Source organism: Pleuronectes platessa, chromosome 13 (genome assembly GCF_947347685.1).
Source record: "Pleuronectes platessa chromosome 13, fPlePla1.1, whole genome shotgun sequence".
Taxonomy (NCBI): domain Eukaryota; kingdom Metazoa; phylum Chordata; class Actinopteri; order Pleuronectiformes; family Pleuronectidae; genus Pleuronectes; species Pleuronectes platessa.
In genome coordinates this window covers 15,507,558-15,531,988 of record NC_070638.1, presented here as the reverse complement: position 1 = coordinate 15,531,988, position 24,431 = coordinate 15,507,558, and the positions used below count along the sequence as shown (strand labels likewise).

The 24,431-nt window shown below is 41.3% G+C and overlaps 2 protein-coding genes across 6 annotated transcripts in view; both read left to right on the top strand.

Moving 5' to 3' along the window:
• Window positions 1–3,765: 3,765 nt before the first annotated feature.
• Window positions 3,766–18,192, top strand: wls (Wnt ligand secretion mediator). Of its 4 annotated transcripts, none has more exons than XM_053438311.1 (12): window positions 3,766–4,183; window positions 7,102–7,374; window positions 10,678–10,802; window positions 11,013–11,174; window positions 11,357–11,493; window positions 13,988–14,156; window positions 14,483–14,580; window positions 14,706–14,769; window positions 15,440–15,583; window positions 15,699–15,782; window positions 15,891–16,044; window positions 17,744–18,192. In XM_053438311.1, exons 1-12 carry the CDS (start codon window positions 4,078–4,080, stop codon window positions 17,770–17,772), a joined length of 1,545 nt encoding a protein of 514 aa, XP_053294286.1. In that variant the 5' UTR covers window positions 3,766–4,077; the 3' UTR covers window positions 17,773–18,192. The 4 variants fall into 4 exon arrangements, with proteins under 4 accessions (XP_053294286.1, XP_053294284.1, XP_053294285.1 ...); XM_053438309.1 differs by having other exon boundaries at window positions 17,181–18,192; XM_053438310.1 differs by having other exon boundaries at window positions 15,891–16,059.
• An 899-nt stretch (window positions 18,193–19,091) lies between these two features.
• gng12a (guanine nucleotide binding protein (G protein), gamma 12a) overlaps window positions 19,092–24,431 on the top strand; it is a 28,041-nt gene continuing 22,701 nt past the window's right edge. Inside the window, exons 1-2 of one of the 2 annotated variants that reach the window (XM_053437958.1) lie at window positions 19,092–19,447; window positions 21,710–21,841. The gene's annotated coding sequence lies outside the window, so the exon portion shown is untranslated. The remainder of the gene's footprint in view (window positions 19,448–21,709; window positions 21,842–24,431) is intronic. The other variant, XM_053437957.1, reaches the window with a different exon arrangement.

Sequence of the window (24,431 nt, the reverse complement as noted above, 5' to 3'; positions counted from 1 at the left end):
GTATTCTTTCATTAGCAAAGCTCATTCAGGAAAACAGCTGGAGTGCAGAGGAACCCAGCAGCCAGCAGGGGGCCGCCTCAGGACATCACATGGAAACAAGCAGCAGCTTGATTCATGACAGGCGTCAGAAGACAAATTTAAAGCATGTTAAATCATCCAGTATCTAAAATCCAAAAATATAAAAGTAACTTTTAAGTAAGGCTGTCAAATATATGTAGAAAAGTAGAAAATATTTTCTCTGAACTATGTATGCACCATAGAATGACACGGACACACACACACGATAATTTGTCCATCTTCTTAGCGTGCTTAGTTCCGAATAGATTCAGCAGGCGGTGTGGCCTAGTTGGTAGAGTGATGGTCTTCAATCAGACGGTCCTGGGTTCAGTCCCCATGCTCTCCGATCTTCATGCCGGCAATATACTAAACACTTAAAATTGGCAGTGATTTCAATCACTTATTGATTGCAAATTATCTTACACTATTTAAATTAATTAAATAAAAAAACTGAAAAATGTTTTAATTTAAATTAAATGATTTAAAAAAAAAAAAAAACTGCGCGCAATTCCTGCGCAATGGGCCTCTGCGCAGGATGTGCGCAATGGGCTTCTGCGCAGAACATGCGCAGTAGGCTTCTGCGCAGAATGTGCGCAATGGGCATCTGCGCAGGATGTGCGCAATGGGCTTCTGCGCAGAATGTGCGCAGTGGGCTTCTGCGCAGGATGTGCGCAATGGTCTTCTGCAGAACATGCAGTGGGCTACTGCGCAGTATGTGCGCAGTAGGCTTCTGCGCAGAATGTGCGCGCAGTTTGTTTTTTTTCATTTATTTTAATTTAATTAAAAAAAAAAAAATCATTTAATTTAATTTAATTTAATTGTTTTTTAATTTTATTTAATAAAACAAACCAAAAAGACTGCGTGAAATGTGTTTGAAGATCGAATTGTGAAAGTAAAGTTACAAAGCTGGTTTTACCGTAATGACTCAAACAGCGAATCTCTCTTTTGAAATGTTAGGGACACAACTGGTGCAACAGTTGTTCCCCCCCCCCATCCTCACCCATGAGTTCGGACCCAGCTCCTGTGTCAACTGGTGTCCTGATTCCAACCATGGCAGCGTAGTGGCGTTGGGCTGGCTCATCCCTGTGGCCCAGGGAGCGCATTTCTCCTCGCTGGTTCAGGGGTAAATGATGCCGGTCTTCACAGGTGACTGACCTACGCAGGCCTGTAGCCGCCACCCCCCAACAGGAGATTATGTGCTTGTGTGTGTGTGTGGCGGCGGCGCTTCCCGGTTCTTCCCGGCACTACGCTGCCTGTGCAAACAGACAAGTATTTACAGTTTTTCTCCATTGCTTTGGCTCATTTCACGAAACAGAAATGACATTCTCAAAACAACCCGTGCAAACCTCCAAACCACTGGGCACTTGTTCACAACAGATTGGAATATCTCATTCCTTTAATCAAATTGTAATTGTATTAGCACATCCTTGCACATGACAAGTACAATTTCCAACAGCTTGCACAAATTTCAAATGATTTAGCACACCTTTGCAAACGGTTAGGTACAATTGCCTTCAGTTAGCCCAATTACCAATTGAATATATATTGCTGGTCAAAACTGACTGTCGCTTCTCAGTCAAGTGGTCGTTCTCTGCAGAACATGTTGGCATAATTTCATTGTTTACATCATCACCTGCACAATAGTTAATTCCACTGTCAAAATCGTACAGGCACATAATACCATGAAAAACATCATGGTATATACTGTAATAAGGATATCTTGGATCATCGGCTTAATTTTCAGGTGCAACTAGAACTTTAGTAATCAAGGTTGAGTTTCACACATCTGATCACCAATCACACAGTAAGTTTACAGTTTTTCTCAATTGCTTTGGCTCATTTCACGAAACAGAAATGACATTCTCAGAGCTCTCAGTGCAATTGGCAAAATAGCCCATATGGTTCAGCACAACTACATAGATCACCTTCAAAAGGTCATATCTCACTATGCCAAATTTTAGTTTTGATGTGCTTATTGTTTGACAGTATATTGTGCTGTACACATTTTCTGTTACTGTAAGCACGATGTATGGCAATTACTGTAACAATTTCCATGGCAGTATGAGTTCAATAAACATATTTTATGTGAAACCTTGAATTAATCTTTTTTCTGTTTGATACACATAATATTCTGGAAGGAAAACATCTACTGTAACCATTCAGTGTCAAAGGACTGAGCCAAGATTGAAATGTGCACATGAGGAATATTTCTATGGTCCACTGCCATACTGACAAAACATCTAAACATTTTGACCTGTAGTGTTTAAACAATGCCAAAGGGACTTTTCATTTTGGGGGCACTGAGAAAAGGATTTAGTTTTGACTGATGAGTTGGCTGTTTTGGGAGAGATATGACCTTTTGCAGGTGTGCTAAGGAGTTTTGCTGAACCATCTATGTTATTTTGAGAGATGAGCCACAGCAATCGAGAAGGAAATTTTCATTTTGGGGGCACTGACTATTTATATGAGAAAATGATTTGCTTTTGAAACTTGAGTTAACTGTATTGGGTTAGATATGACCTTTTGAAGGTTATCTATGTAGTTGTGCTGAACTATATGGGCTATTTTGCCAATTGCACTTAGAGCTCTGAGAATGTCATTTCTGTTTCGTGAAATGAGCCAAAGCAATGGAGAAAAACTGTAATTGCTTTCAGTCAACTAGCCGCCAAAGGTCCTAAAGTAATGAAAACCACTTAAAATCTCCCTGAGAGGGAACAGATTAAAGACCAAGATCTTCAGCAAGTAAAATTCCATTTCTGCAATACATTTAACATGTATGTTTTAACAAGACAGTCATTGGAGTGATACAGCTCATTGGGTTTCTGTTTGGAGCTACAGTTTCTTGAGATAGAATAAAGATGATAAGAAGTTTATTCTAAGAAAATTATGGCACCAGGGTCTTTTGTACAAGAGCCAAGAAAAATAAGATAAGGATCCAATATTTGATCAAGATGTATTTGAGACTTTATTCAGTTATTGTGAGGCAACATTTTTAAGAGGGCTAAGATATGGCCAAAACGTACTCAAGATAAAATGTTCATGTCGACAATTAACACGATAAATGTCACATTCATATTTTTGCTCCTGAAACTTTGGGTTTAAACTCTTTAGAGAATGACAAACACTTTAATAAACATTAAAAACATGTGAAAATCTGGGGAAGATATACGTGCTATACCTCCTCACTGTGCTTACACAACACACAACACAAGACAAGAGATCATAAGATAAGATAAAATAAGAAGAGATAAGATAAGACAAGATAAGATAAGTCAAGATAAAACAGGTAACAGTAAGACAAGACAAGACAGCATATCATATCATAAGATAAGATACAATTAGACACAACAAGACGAGAAAGGCTAAGATAGGATAAGATAACAAATAAATTATACACACACACGAACACACACACACAGACACACACACACACACTTATCTTGATATAAATTACATTTGGTTAATTATTGCTATTATTTTATTGCCCAGATCTATGCTACTGATTTTTTTTTGAAAACATTTGATCACATGAAAAATCAAAGATCACATCTTGTTCTAACTTCTGCAGCGGACACGGACATTAAACACAGCAGCCACATCTATTTCCAGTAGATGCTAAGGGACAATGTGTCGACAGGTATTACACAACTAAAGAATGGGACGGGTACTCCGCACATCTTCCTTTAAATAGCCCGGTGAAGGTTGGACGTAGGAATTCAATGACACGCTGGGAACCTGCATTACCAGGCTCCACGGAGCTGCTCCCCGAGCCCGTCGCCTGTTCTGGGGGTAAAGCTCCGCGCTACTCGGTCATGTGATCCCTGCTTTTTATTTTCTCCTCCTCCTCCTCCTCCTCCTCCTGCCTGGAAGTTGAAAGGCAGGAGCAGAGCGGTGAAGGGGCCCAGTTTGCCTTCCTGCTCCTCCGTTGATGCAGCGTCCGCGTCCCCCTCTCCGTCCTCCCCTCCAACACACTCTCTCTGCGTAGATAGACGGTGTTTCACCCCCAAGCTTTGCGGCGCCATGGCGGGGGCCATCATCGAGAACATGAGCACCAAAAAGTTGGTGATAGTGGGAGTTATTCTGCTGCTGTTCCAGGCGTTTGCCTTCATGGTCGGCGGTTTAATTGGTGAGTTCTTTCCCCCCCTTGACTTTCTTTGAGCATTTCTTCAAGCTAATGCGTGAGTTAGCGCGTCCGCGGCTTTTTGGCTTTAAACGTCGAAAGTTTAAACTTGTTATTTTCTCAAAGCTTTTTTTAAACAAGCGTAGACACAATGGGGGTTCTTTCCCTCCACAGACAAAAGGGAGTGAGCGCTAACTTTTCGCCGTGTTCGCCCACCTTCACGGGGCTTTTTCCACGGAACAATGTCGGTGCTGTGAAACCGGAGCACCTCCGCCAAATCACTGCTCTGTATCAAGGTGTTCGCAGCCGGTCCGCACGCCTCCACCTCCCTCGGCTTCAAAGACACAGAACACCATTATCCCCCATTCTGTTCTTTTCCAACGACAACATCTTCTGCAATCTTCATCTTGTGCAGTTTGTTTTACTGGGATTCAATGTGTTTACACACAAATACCTTCACACTTGCTCTGAAGTATAGAGTAAGTACATGGGATGTTTCGCTCTGGTTTTTCTCACGTGCAGTTACGTTAGTTTTCTGTCTCACTCACCTACTTCTTGACTTTTGGACTGGGAACCATCTTGCGTGGTTTCCATCTGTATTCATATACACATCTACTCAGGCAAATGTGCAGCATTTTTAAAAAACTGATAAATTATCCTCACACATTTGCTTCAGGGGGCTACAACTTTATGCTTGTTTTCATTAGTTAGATTCATCTGGGGACTTTTTCCTCAACGTGGCCATCACAATTTCCCAGAGACCAAAGTGATGTCTTCAAGTTGTTGTTTTGTCCAATCCATAGTCCAAAGCCTGTTATTTACTTATTAACACTTTATTTACCGTCCGATACGACAAAGAAAAGCAGCAATCTGCCGGTTGGAGAAGGTTGAACCAATAGCTGTATGCTTGCCTTTTTTTGTATGCATGTTTTTGCACCTGTGATTCAAACTTGACTGTTCTTGTTCCCACCTCTATCCCCCAACCTCCCCCTTCCACCTCCTCCTCCCAAGTATAATGTCTCTCTGCTGTGTGGGGCCCCCAGGCAGCATCTCTACCTTCCCTTCACTCCTCCCTCTCCCCCCTGTGTGTCTCCCCTTCTCCCAAATCCCCTTAGCCTCGCAGGCAGCGCTTTCGTGTCCCGTGTGTTCCCTCCTCTTCCCCTCATTCCCCTGTTTTTTTCACTTGCATTGAGACAGACAGTGGCACACAATCTCACACAAACACACACACGCACAGCTGTCCAAGTTGCATTTTGCCTGCAGGACTTTATTGGAGTTGCTGTCAAGTTTCTTCAAATCCACCCACATACACACCAATGCGAAAGATGGCCATCTTTATTATGGGCTGGATCTGGAAACCATTCACAGACACTAAACATCAGCGTCTCGTGTGGCTGCAGTCCCCCATGCTCACTAACTCACTCCACGGCCGTGTTAAATTAGCATGTTTGGTTCGTTCCTCGCTGAGATGGTTTTAATGAACCCAGATTCCTTTGTGTTTGCTTGGTGGCCGGGGGCAGCAGGGGTAATTGAGTAGAAAGGGGTTTCTCTCCCCTTGTTTCCCGACAAACCCGGGAACACGGCATGGGGTCAGCAGGCTGAGGGGACGGCCATTATACTGGACACGCTGCAATGGAGACCGGAGGAGCCGGTGTGTCGCTGGACTCCCAGGGTCACTAGATGATTGAACATCAAGGGGTACCAGATAACTGGGTTCAATTCAGTTAGGTGTATCCTGTTTGTCATGGTATGTTTTCAGTTTTACACAACTGTTATGACACTTGAAGGTTTCACGAAGATAACCCTTGTCAGGATTTATGACTGTGTAGACTATCTGTGGTGTCCACCCCTCACTAGTGAACAGATATGTTTAGATATACAGATAAGTAACAAGGTTATTGTGTGCAGGTTCAAACTAGTGTGATACCCTTTTTAGCGCTCTTCTACTGCCACTTTGGTAAGCATACCAGTATTACTACTCACCACCACGGCTTGCTAGCTTTGAAGGAGCTTTGACAGTGATTAGAGCTTTGAGTCTACTTAGATATGTCACTAATCTTTTTTTCATGGGCTGAGTCTGAACATTTCTGGGCTTTCATGCTGAGGCCCATGAGTCACTTCATCCCCACAAGCACCCTGCATAAAAAGGTTTTGGGTATTTATCCCATTCTTCCGTTTTCAGTGGGATTCAAGGCTTTTTGTTGAAAACCAGTGACTGTTTTGTTGATTTTCTCAATACTGGATGAAGTTTAGGTTTTGTTTAGTAGTTTTACTGTTAAATCCTGTAAACTTAACACGCATCATCTCTACTACATACTTATTTTTAAAACCTTGTTTTCTTTTTGCTTTGAGGCTTCACCCATAGACTGTATATATGGCTTCACCTCGACTCTCACATCACATCTCTGATGTTGTTCACGTCCAGCCTCCAGCTTTTACAATGGGCAACCAAAGTGTTTGTGTTCTCATGATAATGATGGATCTTTTCCCAAGCACTCATCAGATCCTGTGGGTGGAGACTACAAACACCAGTCTTGTCGAGCTCATGAATCTCAATGAGTAACAGTGTAATTGGTGCCTGAAATCTTTCGGGAATGTCCCTCCCCATCATTTCAGTGAGACGGGCCTGGCTAGCAGGCATTTTCTAAACAGTGTTAAAAGTAATTGCCAAAGTGTTTGGACTGGATTTGGCTGGAAACCAACCTGTTGACTGTCTCTAATGGTTGCTAAGATATTAATGTTGTCCATGCACAGTTTAATCCACTGTTCTCAAGTGTTATTTATTGATTTTTATTCCAACTTTTTGCATGATTTATTAGTTTGAGGGGAAATTTAGCCTGGCAGGACCTCAGAACTCTTTGCTGCAGTATTTCAACGTGACACCAAGCCTAACATGTCTCCCTCTTTTGTATTTGTCTCAACAGCTCCCAGCCCCACCACAGCGGTCCACTACTTAGCCACCAAGTGCGTGGACACAGTCAAGCACCGTCAGGAATCAAAATGGTTCATGCCCTGGGGTCCTGACCAGTGTGCCAAGATCCGGTCCTTTGACGAGGCCATGGCCAAAAAGATTGAAGCTAACAACATTGTGTTTGCTGTCCACATTCCTCTGCCTCACAAGGAGATGAGCGCCTGGTTCCAGTTCATGCTGGTCATCCTGCAGTTTGACATTGCTTTCAAGATGTACAACCAGATAGGTGAGAACCAATGCTTACTTACGATTTAAAAAACAATGAAGAAATCGTGTTTCTCCTCCAGGACATGGCTGTGGAGATGTAGGAGAGGAAAGAAAGTAAACTAATGTCCACATTTAATTACTTACACTTAGAGGGGGTTTTGGTGTTTTACATGGAAATCGTAATAGAACCAAAATCATTTATCTGATAATGTACCATGGAAATTATCTGGTTAAATGTGTTTGCTACTTTTTGTCAGTGCCTGCGATTTTTTTTTCCCCCCCTCTATTATTTAATTGGTTTAGTGTCTGAAGGCGAATATTTGCAATGGCTCAATGAGACCAAACTTGTCTCTTAAATATTTACAGCCATTGTCCCATTTAATCTCTCGCATCATAAATTCAAATGCAGAGTCACATTACAACTTCAGCATGTTTCTTATATCACCTTCCCTACATAGTGTCGTGGCAGGATACTCTTTTGTGTCTGAATTTCGGATTATTGTGGTGAACGCTTCCCAGGAATGTGTATTTGTCACTAGATTGGATTTCTGTGACACATGCAGGCTGCAAACAATGATGGATGGCCTGCTGTTGGTTCTTTGTAGCCCCATAAACCCTTGGGGGCTTTTGTAGATGGGCTTGTCAGAGACCCTTCACAGGTATAATGGGAGTGGAGAGAGGTAATCTGCACCCGGCTCATAGCTGGCTGACTCTGAGCAATGCACTGTCCTATTAAGCCTAGTTTATAATTTATCCAATCCTTGCATTCGGTAGTGTACACCAGAATTTACATAATTTCTGCTGCCGCATGGCGTCATCTTGGCTTTTCGCCCACCTCCCAATGTCTATATACAATAGAACAACACAAAGTTTGACATTAATTGTGTAAATGTTTTTTGGGGGATGGCACTCACATTATGATCTTTCTACCAATTAAAGTATTATAGTTTTGTGATTATTAACCATCACATTTCAGTTTATAGTCTCTAAATTCGATTATTCTAACCTTAAGAAAAGGAGCCTACCGGACTTATTCTGCTGATAAGCTACTGGATTTGCCATATATCTAGTTTTTATTGTCATGAAAGAAACCCTCCACCAATCTTACTGTTATCCAAATAACAACCTACAGCATCTCAAGGTGTTGAACTGCCTGAATCAGAGGAAAGGGAGGAGGAGGAAGGAGATAACTGGTATCTTGTAGAAGAGGGTTCAGTATCCTGGCAGAGTCCTGAAAGAGAGGATTAGAGAGGATGAGGAGACTGCCTAATAAGTGAATGGATCACCAGGAAAGCCTGGGAAAGAAGTCTTGAGTCTTCGCTCTAAAGTTTATGTACAGATCGGTTTGATATCAACTTGAGCTTCAGAGCTTTATAGTCATGTCCGCACTGAAGAGCTGTTGTAAACCTTGAAGGCCATCTATCTCCGGTCTGTTTGTTATCAACGGAGGAGTAGGAGGTAAATTAGAACAAAAGTTTGAAAGTTTGTGGTGAAGCTTTCTCTAGCTTGTCTAAACAGTCATGTTGGCATCGTTTGCTTATTCACATTCTTGGCCTCAGTGGAAATATGTTGAGGGACTGTAGTTTGCTGACAGACTAGTCAGTTATTCAACCTTCTACCAGGTGCAGTAAACTCATTTTGATCTGTGTGAGCCTTAAGAGGTGCTGTGAGAACAAGTGGATGTAGAGAGACCACTATAAAACTGCAAGTTGTACACGCGAGTCACTGCTGCAGCAACAGGAAACTTGAAGCTGATTTTATGCATATAACATTTTTAAGAAAAAGATAAAGTGCACAACTTAGTGTAGGCAACAGGGAACATATGTCATTTAATTTTGAAAAAACTACTTTAACCCTACTAAAAAATGTAAATGCAAAATTAACATTCAAAGACTTGTGTTCTCAACATTTTGTTAAATTTTAGGAGGGTATGAAAGGATTCAGATTTCCCAACCTGAGATGCAGTATTCAGAGTCAGTAGAATTCAAATCAAACTCAAACCTCAGAAACATTGCCGCCAGGTCTTTCACAACAATAAAGATGGTATCAGGTGATGTGTCTCCATACTGACCAGGACACCTCAGTGCCAGAGGAAGGCTCCTTCTGTTCTGCAGCTGTATGAGAAATACAAGGCCGTCTCATCCTTGGATACCTTATCTGTGTAACAATGTTCGTACAAAAGAGCTTTGCCTTTATTAACCAATCTACCAACCGCTCCACTCCACCTCGGCACCAAGCACCGATTGGCTGAGGTCCAGCAATAACACAGCTGTTGAGGAGGCTTAGTTTCTGTGGCGATGGCCGCTGGACTGAAGTGGAATGTTTGCATGAAGTAAGCTGACATTCGAGGGCGTCTGGCTCAACCAATGGCAGAGGGAACGGCATTACAGAGACAGTCGGCTGCCAGTTCTCATCTGCCTCCCTCTCCCCCTGCCTCTCCTTTCTTTTTCTTTTTTCTTTCTTACAGCACAGGCCACTGGGTTTCTTTCTCTTCATTCCAGCTTGTTTCATAACGGTACAAGAGGCTCTCTGGAGGGCTGTAGGAGAGAACACTTGGCTTTGTAATGTGATCTAAAGATGAAGTTTTAATAGCTTTGCTTTAGATGTTTTTGTTGGAGGCCAGCGCAAGGTGTTGTTGAAGTTTCTGTCAAGTAGGAAATAACCTAGATTTGGGCCACCATGGAGAGCAGACTGAATCCCAGACTGTGAACATGAAGGGAAATAAGCCTATTAATCTGACTCATTCCATGGGTCTGTACCACACATTAACTCTCCAATAATTTGACCTTGTATAAACATGTTTGTTTTAGAATAAACTAGCCAATGACTGTACCATTAAAATCCAGTTTTCTGAATGAACATAAGAACAGACTAAACTTAGAGCAGCAGCCGTGCAACTCAGACTATTAGTTATTTAAACCAGATAAACGTCATCCTCTTCTGCTTTTTATTGTTCTTCTCCGGAGGACACCTGAAAATGAACTGGACACATTTGCACTGAATGTCTCCATGTGAGTGGTAGCAATTATCTTAGCCGGTCACACGGTTAAAAAGGCCATGGCTGCCTGTCGTCAGGACTTAATTTGATCCTGTCAATGGGATAATAACAAGCAGCAGGGTTGGGCCTTCATGTGTAACACATCAAAATACACATGAATGAGAATGTTACTCAAAGCATTTTCCCATCTTATATCTTCAATGACACAATATGCATGTTGAATGATTTATGAACATAAGTTAAACTTGTTACACAACTATCTATTGACCAAATTGTAGAATTTATCTGAAAGTCTGAAATCACTCAATAAATTCTTGTTTCCAGAGGATGGAGCACTGGTTACCGTCGACGTGGGTCTGGCCTATAGAGACGACACAGTCAGTGAGTGGACAGAGATGGCTCACTCTTTTGAACAGAGGAAACTTAGCTGCAACTTCACCACTACCAAGGTGAGGAAATTACTTCCTCTATTTCAACTTTTATATATTGCTAAATACCAAAAGATTATTCTAGATAATTTTTGCTATCGATGTTGCTTAATATTACTCAGCACATTTTATTGACATTTAAATGATGGGAGCTGTGGTTTGGATATTATTAAAGCCATTTGTAACAGAAGCTGTTTTGCCAAACCAGATGTTTTGCTGTGTATTTTCCAGACCTTTGAGAATGAGGGACGCTACTATGAGTGTGACCTACTGCCTTTCATGGAGGTGGGTAGTGTGGCCCATAAGTACTATCTTCTCAACATCCGCTTGCCTGTCAACGAGCGAAAGAAGGTCAACGTGGGGATCGGAGAAATAAAGGACATTCGTCTTGTTGTGAGTTTTCATTGTGACTGTGTATTTGAAGCATTATTGTTCATTGTGTAATGTTGATCCACACAATCCAGGATCTTTTTTCAGCTGTGACAAATTAAGCCTTAAGTGGGTTTGGCGTTAAATACAAGATACACAAATCAAATGGTTGACACTTACCTTGTTTGTCTCCCCTCCCCCTCAAGAGCATCCACCAGAATGGAGGCTTCACAAAAGTTTGGTTTGCCATGAAGACGTTCCTCACACCCAGCATCTTAATCATCATGATCTGGTACTGGAGACGCATCACCCTCATGAGCAGACCCCCTGTGCTGCTAGAGAAGTAAGGCTGTTTGCTCTGATTAGCATGTCACTGGTGTTTTGAGTACACCGCTGCATTGTAATAAGAATAATTATTTTTGCCACCATACTTCATTTTATAGTCCACTAATGACCAATTTCAATTCTATTTGAGTTCAGTGGTAATTAAAGTCAATATACTTATTTGGACGAAACACAGCCAGCAGACAGTTACATTTTTCTTCAGCGTGTCTGCTGGGTGAAGGCGCATATTAAGAATGGATGAAATGTGCAAATAGGTCATGCTAACTCTTAAGGTAATTGAGATCAGAGGGTGGTGTTCATCAAGCCTCTTTAGAGGAATGTTATTTAGGACCATCAGTGGTGCACAGAAAATTCTGTCAAAAATATACAATGGGACACTGGGTACATGGTTTCTGGGGGAATGAGCAGGAAAAAGAGCTGCTGCCTTTCAGATTTACCTCCAGGGAACAAGACATTCTTTATCACTGTTTTCATATTTAGAATAGGATTGTAAACATCAGGAATTTGTACTAATTCCCAAACAAATGTTGAAAATGTATTCTAAAAGGTTAAGAGCATCAAATACGGGTTGTTCTGCCTAATGCAGATAGCTTGGATGCTGTGTGTGGAAAGTTGAAGGGATGCTCAGAGCCCTGTATTTGTCTAACCCCCTGCCGTGCTCTGAAGACAGATCAGTACGAGGCAGCATTCTGCGCCACAGGAAGTGCCTGGCTTGGCGATGCGTGAAACACGTTACAAAATCTGCAAGCTAGCACTCAACTGACACATGCTGCACAAACACATTCAGTTCTTCACTCTCCAGCTACCAAGACACCCCATACATATATCACATGCACACACAGCTAGTGTCGCTCTCCCTCCCTCCCTCTTTTCCAGCTCTAGACTCTTATTCCCTAATGACCAGCAGGCTCTTAGGAACTGTGACTGGTTGGTACCCTATTTGTGGACAGTGGATGATTTTTTCATGTTTTAAAAGCTTTACCAGAGTCTCCTGTCATGCTTGTCCACAGAGGTGTCAGGGTTGTAAACCGTAGACTTCTATGACGTGAGTGGGATCATTTTATATATATACTAACATAACAAATAAAAAGCCTCTGTGCGTGTGCGTACGTGCGTTGTTATGTTAGTTTTTATCTTCTTTGTCACAACAAATCACTATCACAGTCAACATGGTTCTTTGGCTTCTGAGATGGCCAGTTCATTGTTTGACATTAGAAACTTTTTCTGAATATTGTGAAACTGAGAAATATTCTGTGTTCCACAATAGCAGAGACGCAATAGCCTCTGTGATTTGTCATAGCGGAAGAAGCACACATGGGAGTAATAACATTAATCAGTGCTCAGTTTAGTTGTGTGTGCCTGTGAGATAGAATACACAACTCCTGGGCCCAGGAAGTGTCTCACTACACTGGAATTCAGACTGAATCAATGTTTTTTAGTTCCCCCTGTGCATTTACTGCTGTCACATGCCAAATGTGCAATCCTTCCATTTAGCATCTTTACCACTATAATTCCTGAGATTTCATATGGAGTCTTTTGTCTTATTTTCATGAACATACAATGGCACAGTGAGATCCCAGCCTTAGTTCTGTCTGTGTTGGTAGAGATCAGGGCACATTCCTCACATACCACTGAAATGTGGTTTCACTCTGTTCACCCGCAGCCTTTGCCTAAACAGTTTTGTACCCTCATGTTTAAAAGGTCACCTTTACCTGCAGCATTTTTCCTCTTGTTTTCTTTTCTCTCTCTCACACACACACACACAAACAAACACTGTAGCCCTGTTTTGCCCTCTCATCTGACTATTTACGATCATCCTTTCATCAACTGGTGGCATGCCGGAACCTGCAGCAGACGCTTTGAAGATTAACTTTATTCTGTCTCTCTGATGACTGATTGTTCTTTACTCATTCACCCCTTATTTATCTCTAAATGTCTGGATTTCAGGATTGAGGGAGGGTTTGTATAATAATGAAACTACTTAGGACTGTATTGAATTGTGTAGAGTTGGTTTGGTCAGTGGGGACACGCCGTGCTTGTAGCTGAATGCATAATTTAATCAATAACGTCCCGAGATCTAATGAGCCTTCTCCAGCCAATGTTGACGTAAGCTTGCTGTAAAACATTGATTGTGTCTGTGCAAAAGCTTTGGTAGAAATTCTGTTGTAAAGTTTCAGTTAAACGGCTCCTAACATTGACTGCATTTAATGAAGTGCGAGAGGACTGCTTCCATTGGGGCTGTAACTTGTTTTATCTCATCAAATAATCATTCTTGAATATACCTGTGTATCTACTGATGTTACAGTAATTATGCTACTCTGGATATTCAATCTAAAATGGGACAAATGTGGGAACATGTATATTTAAACACCTGCAGAGGGTTGGGATTGATGGTGCCACAAATGAAACAGAAAATTGTATTCCCCATCCATCTGTTGTTGGTAAAGATGCTGATTGATTATAGCTCTAAGACAGTTTTTGCTCCATTTTAGGGTAATCTTGGCGCTGGGCATCTCAATGACGTTTATTAACATCCCAGTGGAGTGGTTTTCTGTCGGCTTCAACTGGACATGGATGCTGCTTTTTGGAGACATTAGACAGGGTATCTTCTACTCCATGCTGCTCTCCTTCTGGATCATCTTCTGTGGGGAGCACCTCATGGTATAGTACCTGGCACCTTTTCGATGTTTGACATGTTTGATGACTTGTTCATGGGGCTGAAATAAGGTAGATCATCAATTTTTTCGGTTGTAAACCAAGACTGTACCGTAAACTTTATTTACCTTCCCCTTTTCTTAGTTATGTGGGGAAACAAAGTTATTAGAGAAAAACAAAGGAGAGAACCACTTTTGTTTGCTGATATTGAAACTTTTATTTTATTATATATTATATATTGCTAGACTGGTGTACAGTACTTTTTTGTTTTTGTTTTACAAAACATCATATTACTTACATTAATATTTGTCTTTTTTGTCTTTTTCTATTAGGACCAAACAGAGAGGAATCGTTTCTCAGTTTACTGGAAACAGGTCGGACCCATCGTCTTTGGCTCCTTCTGTCTTTTCATCTTTGACATGTGTGAGAGGTGAGACCAGGATTCTTCTCCTCGTACAACAACCGACTTTTAAATGTTTTTTTTTATGTCATGCATAATTGTTATTTGTGACAAATGTCAGTCTAAAACGTAAATATGATGTTTTGTTTTGTCAGAGGTGTCCAGCTGACCAACCCTTTCTACAGCATCTGGGCGTCTGATGTAGGAACAGAGCTAGCTGTATCCTTTTTAAATGATATGTGACAACAGTCGTAAAGAAAGTTCTCTTCAAATGTGAATTAAGAAGATATGTAAGAGGTGGTAGTTTAAGTGATCAATTAAGCAGCCAGTGCACAAAGACTTTTATCTTTTTTTTTGTTAGTTCAACACTCAGCACAAACTGGAAACTGGACTGCAGACTGATACGATGAGAAATAATTCAGTAATGCCATATGTGAAAGTATCGCCCAGGGTCTCGGGATGATCTGTTCCTGATTGTGAACCTGTTTGCCTTGCTTGCCGACCTCTTTTACCTGTCTTTGCTCCCCTTTCTCCTTCTTTCTTTCTGAGACTCCTGAAAAAGAAAAAGCGTCCTTGTGTTCCTGCCTCTGCGCTTAGACAAATACATTTGGTACAGTGCTCAAAGCCAGGGTCATCAAAACTTTATATGTTTCTGCTATGCCTCCTCCTGCAGTCAAGAGCGCCAAGGGTTTATAAACGAGACCCAGATTTATAGTCATGGATGAAACTTTATAAAAGCAGCTATAAAGCTTGTTTTCTAAATTTACATTAGTGAAACCTTTTATATCTGTGATACTTTCTATTTATCAGTACTTGAGTTTACAATATATACGGTCTGTTATATCACATTCTGGTACATTAAGTGGTTCCTTAACTGGTGTTGTCTCAGATGGCATTTATAATCGTGGCAGGAATCTGTGCGTGTCTCTACTTCCTCTTCCTTTGCTTCATGGTTTTTCAAGTCTTCCGCAATATCAGTGGCAAGAGGACATCCCTGCCTGCGATGTCCAAGGCAAGACGCCTGCATTATGAGGTATGCTGTTCCTTGTGTTTGATCCTCATATCTATAAATAATATGTAATGAAAATGCAAGGAGGTTGCTCTGCTCTATGTTTTATGTTTTTTAACTCCTCTTTATCGTTCTTTAGGGTCTGATTTTCAGGTTCAAGTTCCTGATGTTGGTCACTCTGTTCTGTGCTGCCATGACGGTCATCTTCTTCATCGTCAGTCAGGTGAGTCTCGATGATAAAGTGATGCAATTTGATGTTTGACATCATCGTTTAGTACCAGTTAGAAAGGACATGACTGTTATTAAAAGCGTTAATTTGTCTCTTTTCCAGGTGAATGAGGGTCACTGGCACTGGGGAGAGCACACAGTGCAGGTGAACAGCGCCTTCTTCACTGGTATCTACGGCATGTGGAACCTGTACGTGTTCGGAATCATGTTCCTCTACGCACCGTCACACAAACGCTATGGAGACGATAATTCAAGTGGTCAGTGCATCACTGGTAACTATATATTTTCTTTGACTTGCCATTTTCTGTTGATTTATAGTAGATCAGGAGGAAACATCAAATTTTCCTCATGAGTGGAAACGGCTATCGTCGCTGTTACAAAAAACAAAATATTTGATCTTCTCGTTGTGTTGACTTAAGTCATGAGATTGGTTGAATTTCAGTATTCTCCTCTCGCCCTCATTCTGACGTTGTCTGTCCTCTGCTTTAAAGCTGCCTATTCATCTAAAGTTTGTTTTTGGTGGGAGGAGGGGGTGGAATTGAGAAGGATTCCCAAGGGAAAGAAGAGTCTCTTTGGCCTGAGAGGGTGATTCTAATGGACACCAGGCTTTCGGCCAGACGAAAAGGACGGGAAGAGGCAGGAGAGGGGGTGGGGCGGAGAGCAGGGGAGTAATGAAAACCATCAATCTCCTGACGTCAGTGACAAGGGGGAGAAAAAGAGGAGTTGAAGTTTTAGAGGCATTCCTTGGCGTATGTCAACAGTCTCATGGGGAGGGGTTCCTTCCTCCAAGTTTCAGTCTCTCTGTGTTGATTTACTCTATCATCTCTTGAGTTTCACTTCTGGTTCAAACAGGCTGAAAGATTTTATGTTGATGAAATGCACCCAAATGCGTCCTCACTGCATTCTGAGTTCCAATCACTCAGACGACATTCAGAGGTGGTCTAGGACACATCTGGCCACAGTCTTTTCGCTGTGTGAATGCAAGTGTGTCCTGTGCCACGTAATAAGGGCTATCGACTCAGCTCAAGTCCTGCTACAGCACCCACAATATCAACACTGATTACCACGTGATGATTGATATTTTTCTTAAATTGGCAAAACTTTCAGGCCGTAATGACTCTGCTCGCTGTCTTTCTCTCTTCTATCTCTCACTTGCACCGACGCAAACAAACAGTCATCAGACACGTCTATAGACTCAAATTAGGTAAAAACTATATAATTTGGTCTCCTCAAACACAAATGACAGAAGTGAGAACCGGCCACGAGTCACAGGAGACACATTTAGGACCAATATTAATTCCAGATCTGAACAGGGCCATAGATGGAAACAGCAGTGGGTTATTAAAGTGTTTTAAAGTCACAAAATAGTATTAATGATGTTGACGATGTGCAGGAGATGCTGGAGCAAACAGTGGAGAAGACATCCAGCTGACCACTACCATCACCCATGTGGAAGGCCCCACTGAGATCTACAGGATGACTGGCAAAGGGGCCCAGGAATAAACTTCCTACTGTTCTAGCGACGCCCCTCTTTTACCTGCTGCTCCACTGATCCCCTCCCTTTTTATATGTTCATATTTAATCAAAGGGGCTTTTCTCTTTACATTGCCTGGCACTGAAACAGCAGTTCCACCTTGCATGTACCCAGCGGTCCCACATCAGCCGCCCCCCCTCCCTACACCAAACCCTCAGGTGTACGTCTTATCATGTAGCACCCTGTTCCCATAATCCCCATTGTATCTTCAAAGGATGAATATTGCCAACACTCCTATCAGCCCTTTTCATGGTGGAATTTTCTTACATTTCATACTATATTGTATTTGTAAATGTTGCACAATGCTTCACAATGCTTTTGACACAATGTCAGGTACTGAAAAGTTACTTCATGGAGAAATTTGAGAGTGAACAGTGGTCAGAAACTGCATTTCACAGCAGCCGCGCTCCTCCTGTTTTCAGGTGGTGTGGTTACACTGAGTGGTTTGTGAGGACCCAAGCGTCTGACCAAGACGGACAGCTAAACGTCTGAGGATACCATGCAGCCGCTCAGTTTGAGTTTGTTTTATTACCTGTTGTATTCTCAGTCGAGGCATTTAGAGCCCCTCACATTTCCATAGAAATTAGATCATGTGGAGTACTGCTGTCAATCTTAGTCTTTCATTTGGTGGAGTGCTTTTTATCATTGGGCGAAATGTACAGACAACATGGCTTCTTAGGGACATGCATACTGTACGGTCATTATGTTACAATGTAGATATCTATTTTTTATAAAGTGCTTATTTTCCACTTCACTAATGTATGCTTCAAGCTCTATCAATGTTTTTGAAGTTGTCTGTAGCCTATTACACATGGTTAGTTTTATTTTGCTTTCTATGCTAATTTAAATAAAAAACTTTTACTTAAAACGATTTTGTGTTGTACTGTTTGCCCCCAGCAACTGTTTATATACAAGTTCTTATCTTTAGTCTTATTCACCAGAAACTGAAAGAATGTTTTTACGATGGAAATGGAAAATAACTTTACTGTATCTCATACTATACTAATGACTGTAGAACCTTGACAAGTTTAATTAAATGTATTTTGTAGACTAGGCTTTGAGGGATACATATACAGCTTGCAGGGAGACTGCGCCTCTGTCAGGCTGATCGCAGAACAACAACCTTTCTATCTTATCTCAGTCAAGTTAGACAGACTTCTACTTAACAGGAAGTTGTTTCTTGTGTTATATTCTGACTGGATTATTTTGATGACTGCCTTACATTTGAATTCATAAGGCTATCAACAAACTATAAGTTAAACTATAAGTTATATATAAATTGCTTTATATATAACTTATATAAAGCAATTTTTATCTATTGTTACTAGTGTTTATTAGAAGGAAGGTGGATTTGTTATATATCTAAGGGAAATGATAATCCTGCAAATTTCTGTCTTTCAGACAAATGAACCTAACTCCCACTGTTCCAACTTTTTAATAATATACAAAATAAAGTCTGACCAAAGACTTTAAATGTTCTCAGCCTTTAGAGGAGCACATAACACTAATTATAAATTAACTAATGTAAAGCCTCCATGATCTTTCTCTCTAATACTCTTAGTGACTTCAAAACTGATGCCTTTAATTTAATTATCATGCTTGGTCATTGATACTTTTACTTTCCACTCTTATAAACCTGGGCGTCACAGACATAGGCAATGTCTTGTTTAAAAGTGTATTATTGTGAAAAGACTTGAAGTTGTGTGGTCAGCCTTTTGACGCTTGACGCTCGTGAGCATCGGCTGGTTCCGCCTCTCTCCTCCCGACCAGACTCGGCTGTTCTCGTCACGGAGCGTCCAAGTGGAGGAGGAGAAGAGGAGAGCGGAAGAATAAAAAAAAAGTCAACCATAGTTAAACATTGACTTCGGACCGTCAGCGGAAAGTGAGAGCGGTGCGACTCCGGCAGCTCAGACGTCGTCAGCAGCGTCCATGTAGAGCCCGCTCTGCCCGGTCTGTGGTGTCAACACACGGCTGGAGTTGTGGCATTGCGCCGGGAGCGACGGAGCAGAGCAGAGGGAGAGAAAGAGAAAGAAAGAAGGGGCTCTCCTCCCAGTCTGTGGACGGAGAGAGTGTTTGCTTCGGTGGAAGGAGACACGGCGACACCTGAGTGCACGTTTCCCGGCCAGGTAAGACCTCCATGTGTCGGTACACTGTCACAACAGCAGCGAGCAGCAACCTGGAGCAACAGCTGGTCTCAGTCACAGAGATTCACTGTCGCTGCTAATGTACACATACACACACACACACACACACACACACACACACACACACAAACACACATACATGCTATTCAACAGGTGAGTGCTGCTGTCTGGGTCTTCTGCCCTCATTATTACCCACAAGCCCCACCTACTGCGTTTGCCACATTATGACCTATTTTGGAGAGCACATAGATTATTCCAGAACAGAATGGCACTTTTATAGATCTCTTGTTATTCCATAACAGAAGGACACTTTTATAGAAATCTCTAGTTATTCCAGAACAGAAGAGCACTTTTATAGAAATCTCTAGTTAATCCAGAACAGAAGAGCATTTATATAGATCTCTAGACCGGCCACCGCCTTGACATTAGTCCATTATGACATAGATGAGAGCTTGGGAACATTTGCTGTTGTCCTCCCAATTAGATTATGGAGCCCAGTGGGATGGTTGAAGTGGAGGGCCCACACGGGGAAGTGGCCGAGATGTTTACATGGTGCATTGACAGCCCTGTTGATGTCCCCGTCCCCCGGCCATTAGGGAGGACAGAATACAGACCGGCCATTGATAAGGCCAACTCATTAGTACCCAGTTCACTGCCATCAAAGCCTCCTCTCAACGCCCAACACTGTGAGTAGAGCGCACCCCTGCACACTGGAAGCTGAGGAGCTCACACACTTCCTGCCTCTACGCTGATGACAGGGCTTTGGTTTAGTGTGGTATATATATAAATAGATAGATGCATTTTATTGATCCCAAACAATACAAATTATTCAAATATGCGAGCAGATGATCGAGTGCCTCACAACTGGAGATGTTCCCATAGCATTTTACCTTTCAGATACCGATTCTGATACTTTGTGTATCGCATGAAATCAAGTGCCGAACCGATACAATTGCATTAAAAAAAAAAACGTATATAACGTTTTTGAACAGTTGTATGCTAATAACCCATTATGGACGCCAATATTGTTATCATTAATTTTCAACACTAACATACTGCGAATGAATACTATTGAACGTCTTTTAACATCTAGTTTTTACGGTCATAAAATCTAGGAATACACAACAGTTACTCCTTTGAAAGCTGTTAAAGTACAGCCACACTTTCTGGAAACTGACGTCTTGCATGCGGTACACGTCGCTGTTTCAATTGTGGGTTTTTCCAGTGAGTAAGTTTGCCAAATTGCTTACATTTATTTAGCTCTGGCTGACACTCGCTGTACAGTGCAGAATATAACGTCATGTCCGTCGCTCTTAAACTAGTACTGACCAGTGGCAGTACATTACACAGTTTTATCTGTGAGAAACCATCATACTTTAAGGACATTGTATCGGATCGGTACATAGTTTCACATACATGCTGAAGCCCGACCCAGCCTTTTGGCAGTATCAGGGTCATTGACGTTGTTGATATTGGCATCGAAACATCTTTACTCATAATGTAAAGACAGGAACACGGGCAATAAAATCTGTGTGTGTCTTCTGTTATGAAAGCACCTATTGGTGCTCACAGACAGGAATGTGTGTTTCATGACCTACATAAACTGGTTTCACTGAAGCATGGTGATGGTGATCATGAGCAGTCGTCTAAAGCTGTCTGGACATTAAGCTCACCTGTGAAATTTAGTTGAACGAACACCAATCCAGAATTTTCAACTTCGTCACTATTTCATTTAGACTGACAGATCACAGCTCCTCAGATTATTGAGATTTGAGTTAACGTCGAGGTGAGAATGTGAACTTTGACAGTTTTTAAACTCTCCCTCCCAGCTTGGACGGCATGGCCTGCATTTGGAGTTGTGTGAGGAAGTTAACCCAGATTGCTGGCAGGATTTAACGTGACGTGTAACGCATGTAAATTGATTAGTACCAGGAGGAGGGAGTTTGGTGGTCGGGCTGAGAACAATGTCTTGCTTAATGCAAGGATTAGATAAAAAGAAAATGTTTGGGAAAGTCCCTGTGCAGCTTGAGGACTGATTTGAATCTTCCTCTGCTTCAGCTATATGAGTTTAACTTGAGGAACAATGGACAAACTGTTGGGATCATGTGGGGAAGTGGCACAGGCAGCTGTAGCCAATGCTGTACAGTATCTTTATCTGCTAACAGGCGGCTCTGGAAGCATCTCCTCACTCACAGAATGCAGGCCAACTCGATCGGCAGCTCTGACAGCAAGTTTTGTTTTTAGACATTCAGGTTGTCGCAGGAGGACGACGTGAGGTTGGCCACTGTCTGAGCCTCCCATCAGCCAGGAGCTGTTTCCATTTGGGGCTTTCTGTGGATTTACTTGCAGGTCTTTCAGGACACACAGTTTGTTGAGGTAGGAATTGGTGTGTGTTCGTGCCTGTGAGTATTGGCCGCAGCGTCTTCTCAGTGATGTTACTGATTTCTCACTGGGCTGAGGGATTCAAACATTTTATTTATGTTGCACACATTTGTGTAACCATCATGTTTCAGCTCTGACACACTAATTATTATGATGAAAACAAAGATATTTATAGATGTAAAGATGTTATTAATGATAGTAGCAACAGTTAATAATGATGATGATGATAACAATAACAACAACGATAATTGTTGTTTGAATTCTGGAGAGGGAGAGAGAGAGCTGTCTGTTGTTTGAATCTATTTAGATTAGTTTGAAACAATACTTTGCTAAATACACCAATTGATCAATGAAAAATTATCAATTACGTAGGTTTAGCTATGTTAAAGCTATTTTTCAATTAATAATAGTATCAGTTTTAAGCTTTATATCCAAAGTCACATTTATAAAACTATGTTTTTCAGAGTAATTTAAAATTGGTTAAGGAGTCAGCCGGTCAGATCTCTTCAGGTTGTTTGTTCCATAGAAGGGACAGACTAACAGAAATGTCCCGGACAACATGGGTCTAGTTCGTGGAACGGCAAGAAAATCCCTGGAGGACCACCTCAGGTTGTGACCAGGAACATATGGTATTAGAGGATCAAATTGGGTGGGATTTCAGAGGTGACCTTAACTGTTATTAACAGTATACCAAAAATCTATTCTGAAAATGAAAATGCATCAGTGCCAGTTTCTCAAATGTGATTGTTAAATACTTTTGTTTGACAAAGAGAGAACTGAACGTATTTAGGACTGTTGCTTAGATAAAATAACCTATTTGAAAATGTAGCTTTGGGCACTGATAGAGTACAACATCAAAATGTCATAGTTAGATTCAATGACAACAAAATATTTGGTATTTCTATATGAATTAACTTTGGTTAGTTTTTGTGATTTAAAAAAAATCGTATTTGATAAAGTGGGACAAAAACCTAAAACACATTTTTGCTAACAATTAGAAACATCATCTTATTTATGACAGATTTATATCCTTAACTTAATCTTGTCAGGTTCTTATGTCATCAACCTTGTCGTGCAATCCCAAGGGGGAGGTTCTGATTGACTTGCCCTGCCCCTATCTGTGTGATCACCCCCATGAAGTCATGTGATTTTCAGTCACGCGACATCCATCCTAAACCTATACTTCAAGTCCTGTTGACTAGATTTAGTTATAACAGGAAATAAAGAGACTGCAGCTTAGGTGTCCCTCATTACCAAAGGTCCAAGATTACCTGGATTCACCCTATTGGACTATTGTTGGCAATCAATTATCAAGATCTATTATCTATTATCCAGAGTTCTCTCTGTTCTAGCTATTCATTCACAGTCTAACAATAGAGACAATGTACAGACATTCTCAGACTATTTTATATATATTCATAATAATAATGCATATTTCCTGCATCTACAGACCACTAGAAAATATTATATTATTCTCGGTCAGTGAAGGAGATCTAATCCCATCCCTGGTTATGTACCTAAAAAGTTTGACTGTATGCTTTTACAATAGAAAAAATATTGTAACAAGACATTTTCCATTTATACCTTTCTCTTCAGAAATGACAATTCAGAGGTATGTGAAGATATAGCCCTGAAGGGGTTGCCCTAGTTAGTGTTTGTGGTGTGTGTGTATGTGTGTGTGTGTTTGTGTGTGTGTGTGTAGTCACAAGGGCTACAGTAGCTGGTTTGTTTGAACTCCACCATGCCCAGGAGCAGATGTAGTGAGACGAGTGGTGGTGACATTGCGGATACGCAGTCACACCCATCTGTTGGTTTGGCAGAAGAATTACTTGCTTTTATGAAATACCAAACGTTACTGGATCCTTTTTTATTGGCTCAAAATACACCAGCCCACTAACATATCTACTGTAAAGCAAAACCATTCTCCAACAGATTGATTTAGTTTCCATCTCCTATGATTTGTGTATTATTTAGAAAAAGGGAGGAATGAGAAGTTGGAAGAGACAGTAGATTTTTCACTGCTTAGGAAGAAGGTTCTGCTGCTGCTCATGTACTTACCAGGTCAACATCAACATCTCATGTACACATTCACCAAGCCAAACAGGAAGCGTAATCATAGCAACGACCTCAAATAGGTAAGAAAAATGCTGAGTCTAACTCATCGTCACAATCTAGTTTGTCTCCGCTGGCTTTGCACTGAATGGCTTCCTGTGATGTCTAGGTCAGACATGTCACAGGAAAACTAGACATGACACAAAGTGTATTCTATAGTCTTGTTTATCAGACTGAGCGGAGGCGACAGTTGACGGGATGAAAGGCAGAACTGGCGTCTCCTCCCAAACAACAAGATTCCAAACTCCACGTGGGAGGAGAAAGGGTGGGATGCCTAATTATACCAGAACTTCCTTAATACAACCAAACAGCTCATCTTAAATCTCCTTTGACATTTCAGTCTCAAAATCATCAACAAAGTAACACTATTCTGCAGGATGTTTTGTAAACACATAAAAAGGTGTTTCAGACCTAATACAGATTTCTTCTCCTGGTTGTTGAGGAGGCCTCTTTTAAGAGTCAGTACAGGGCT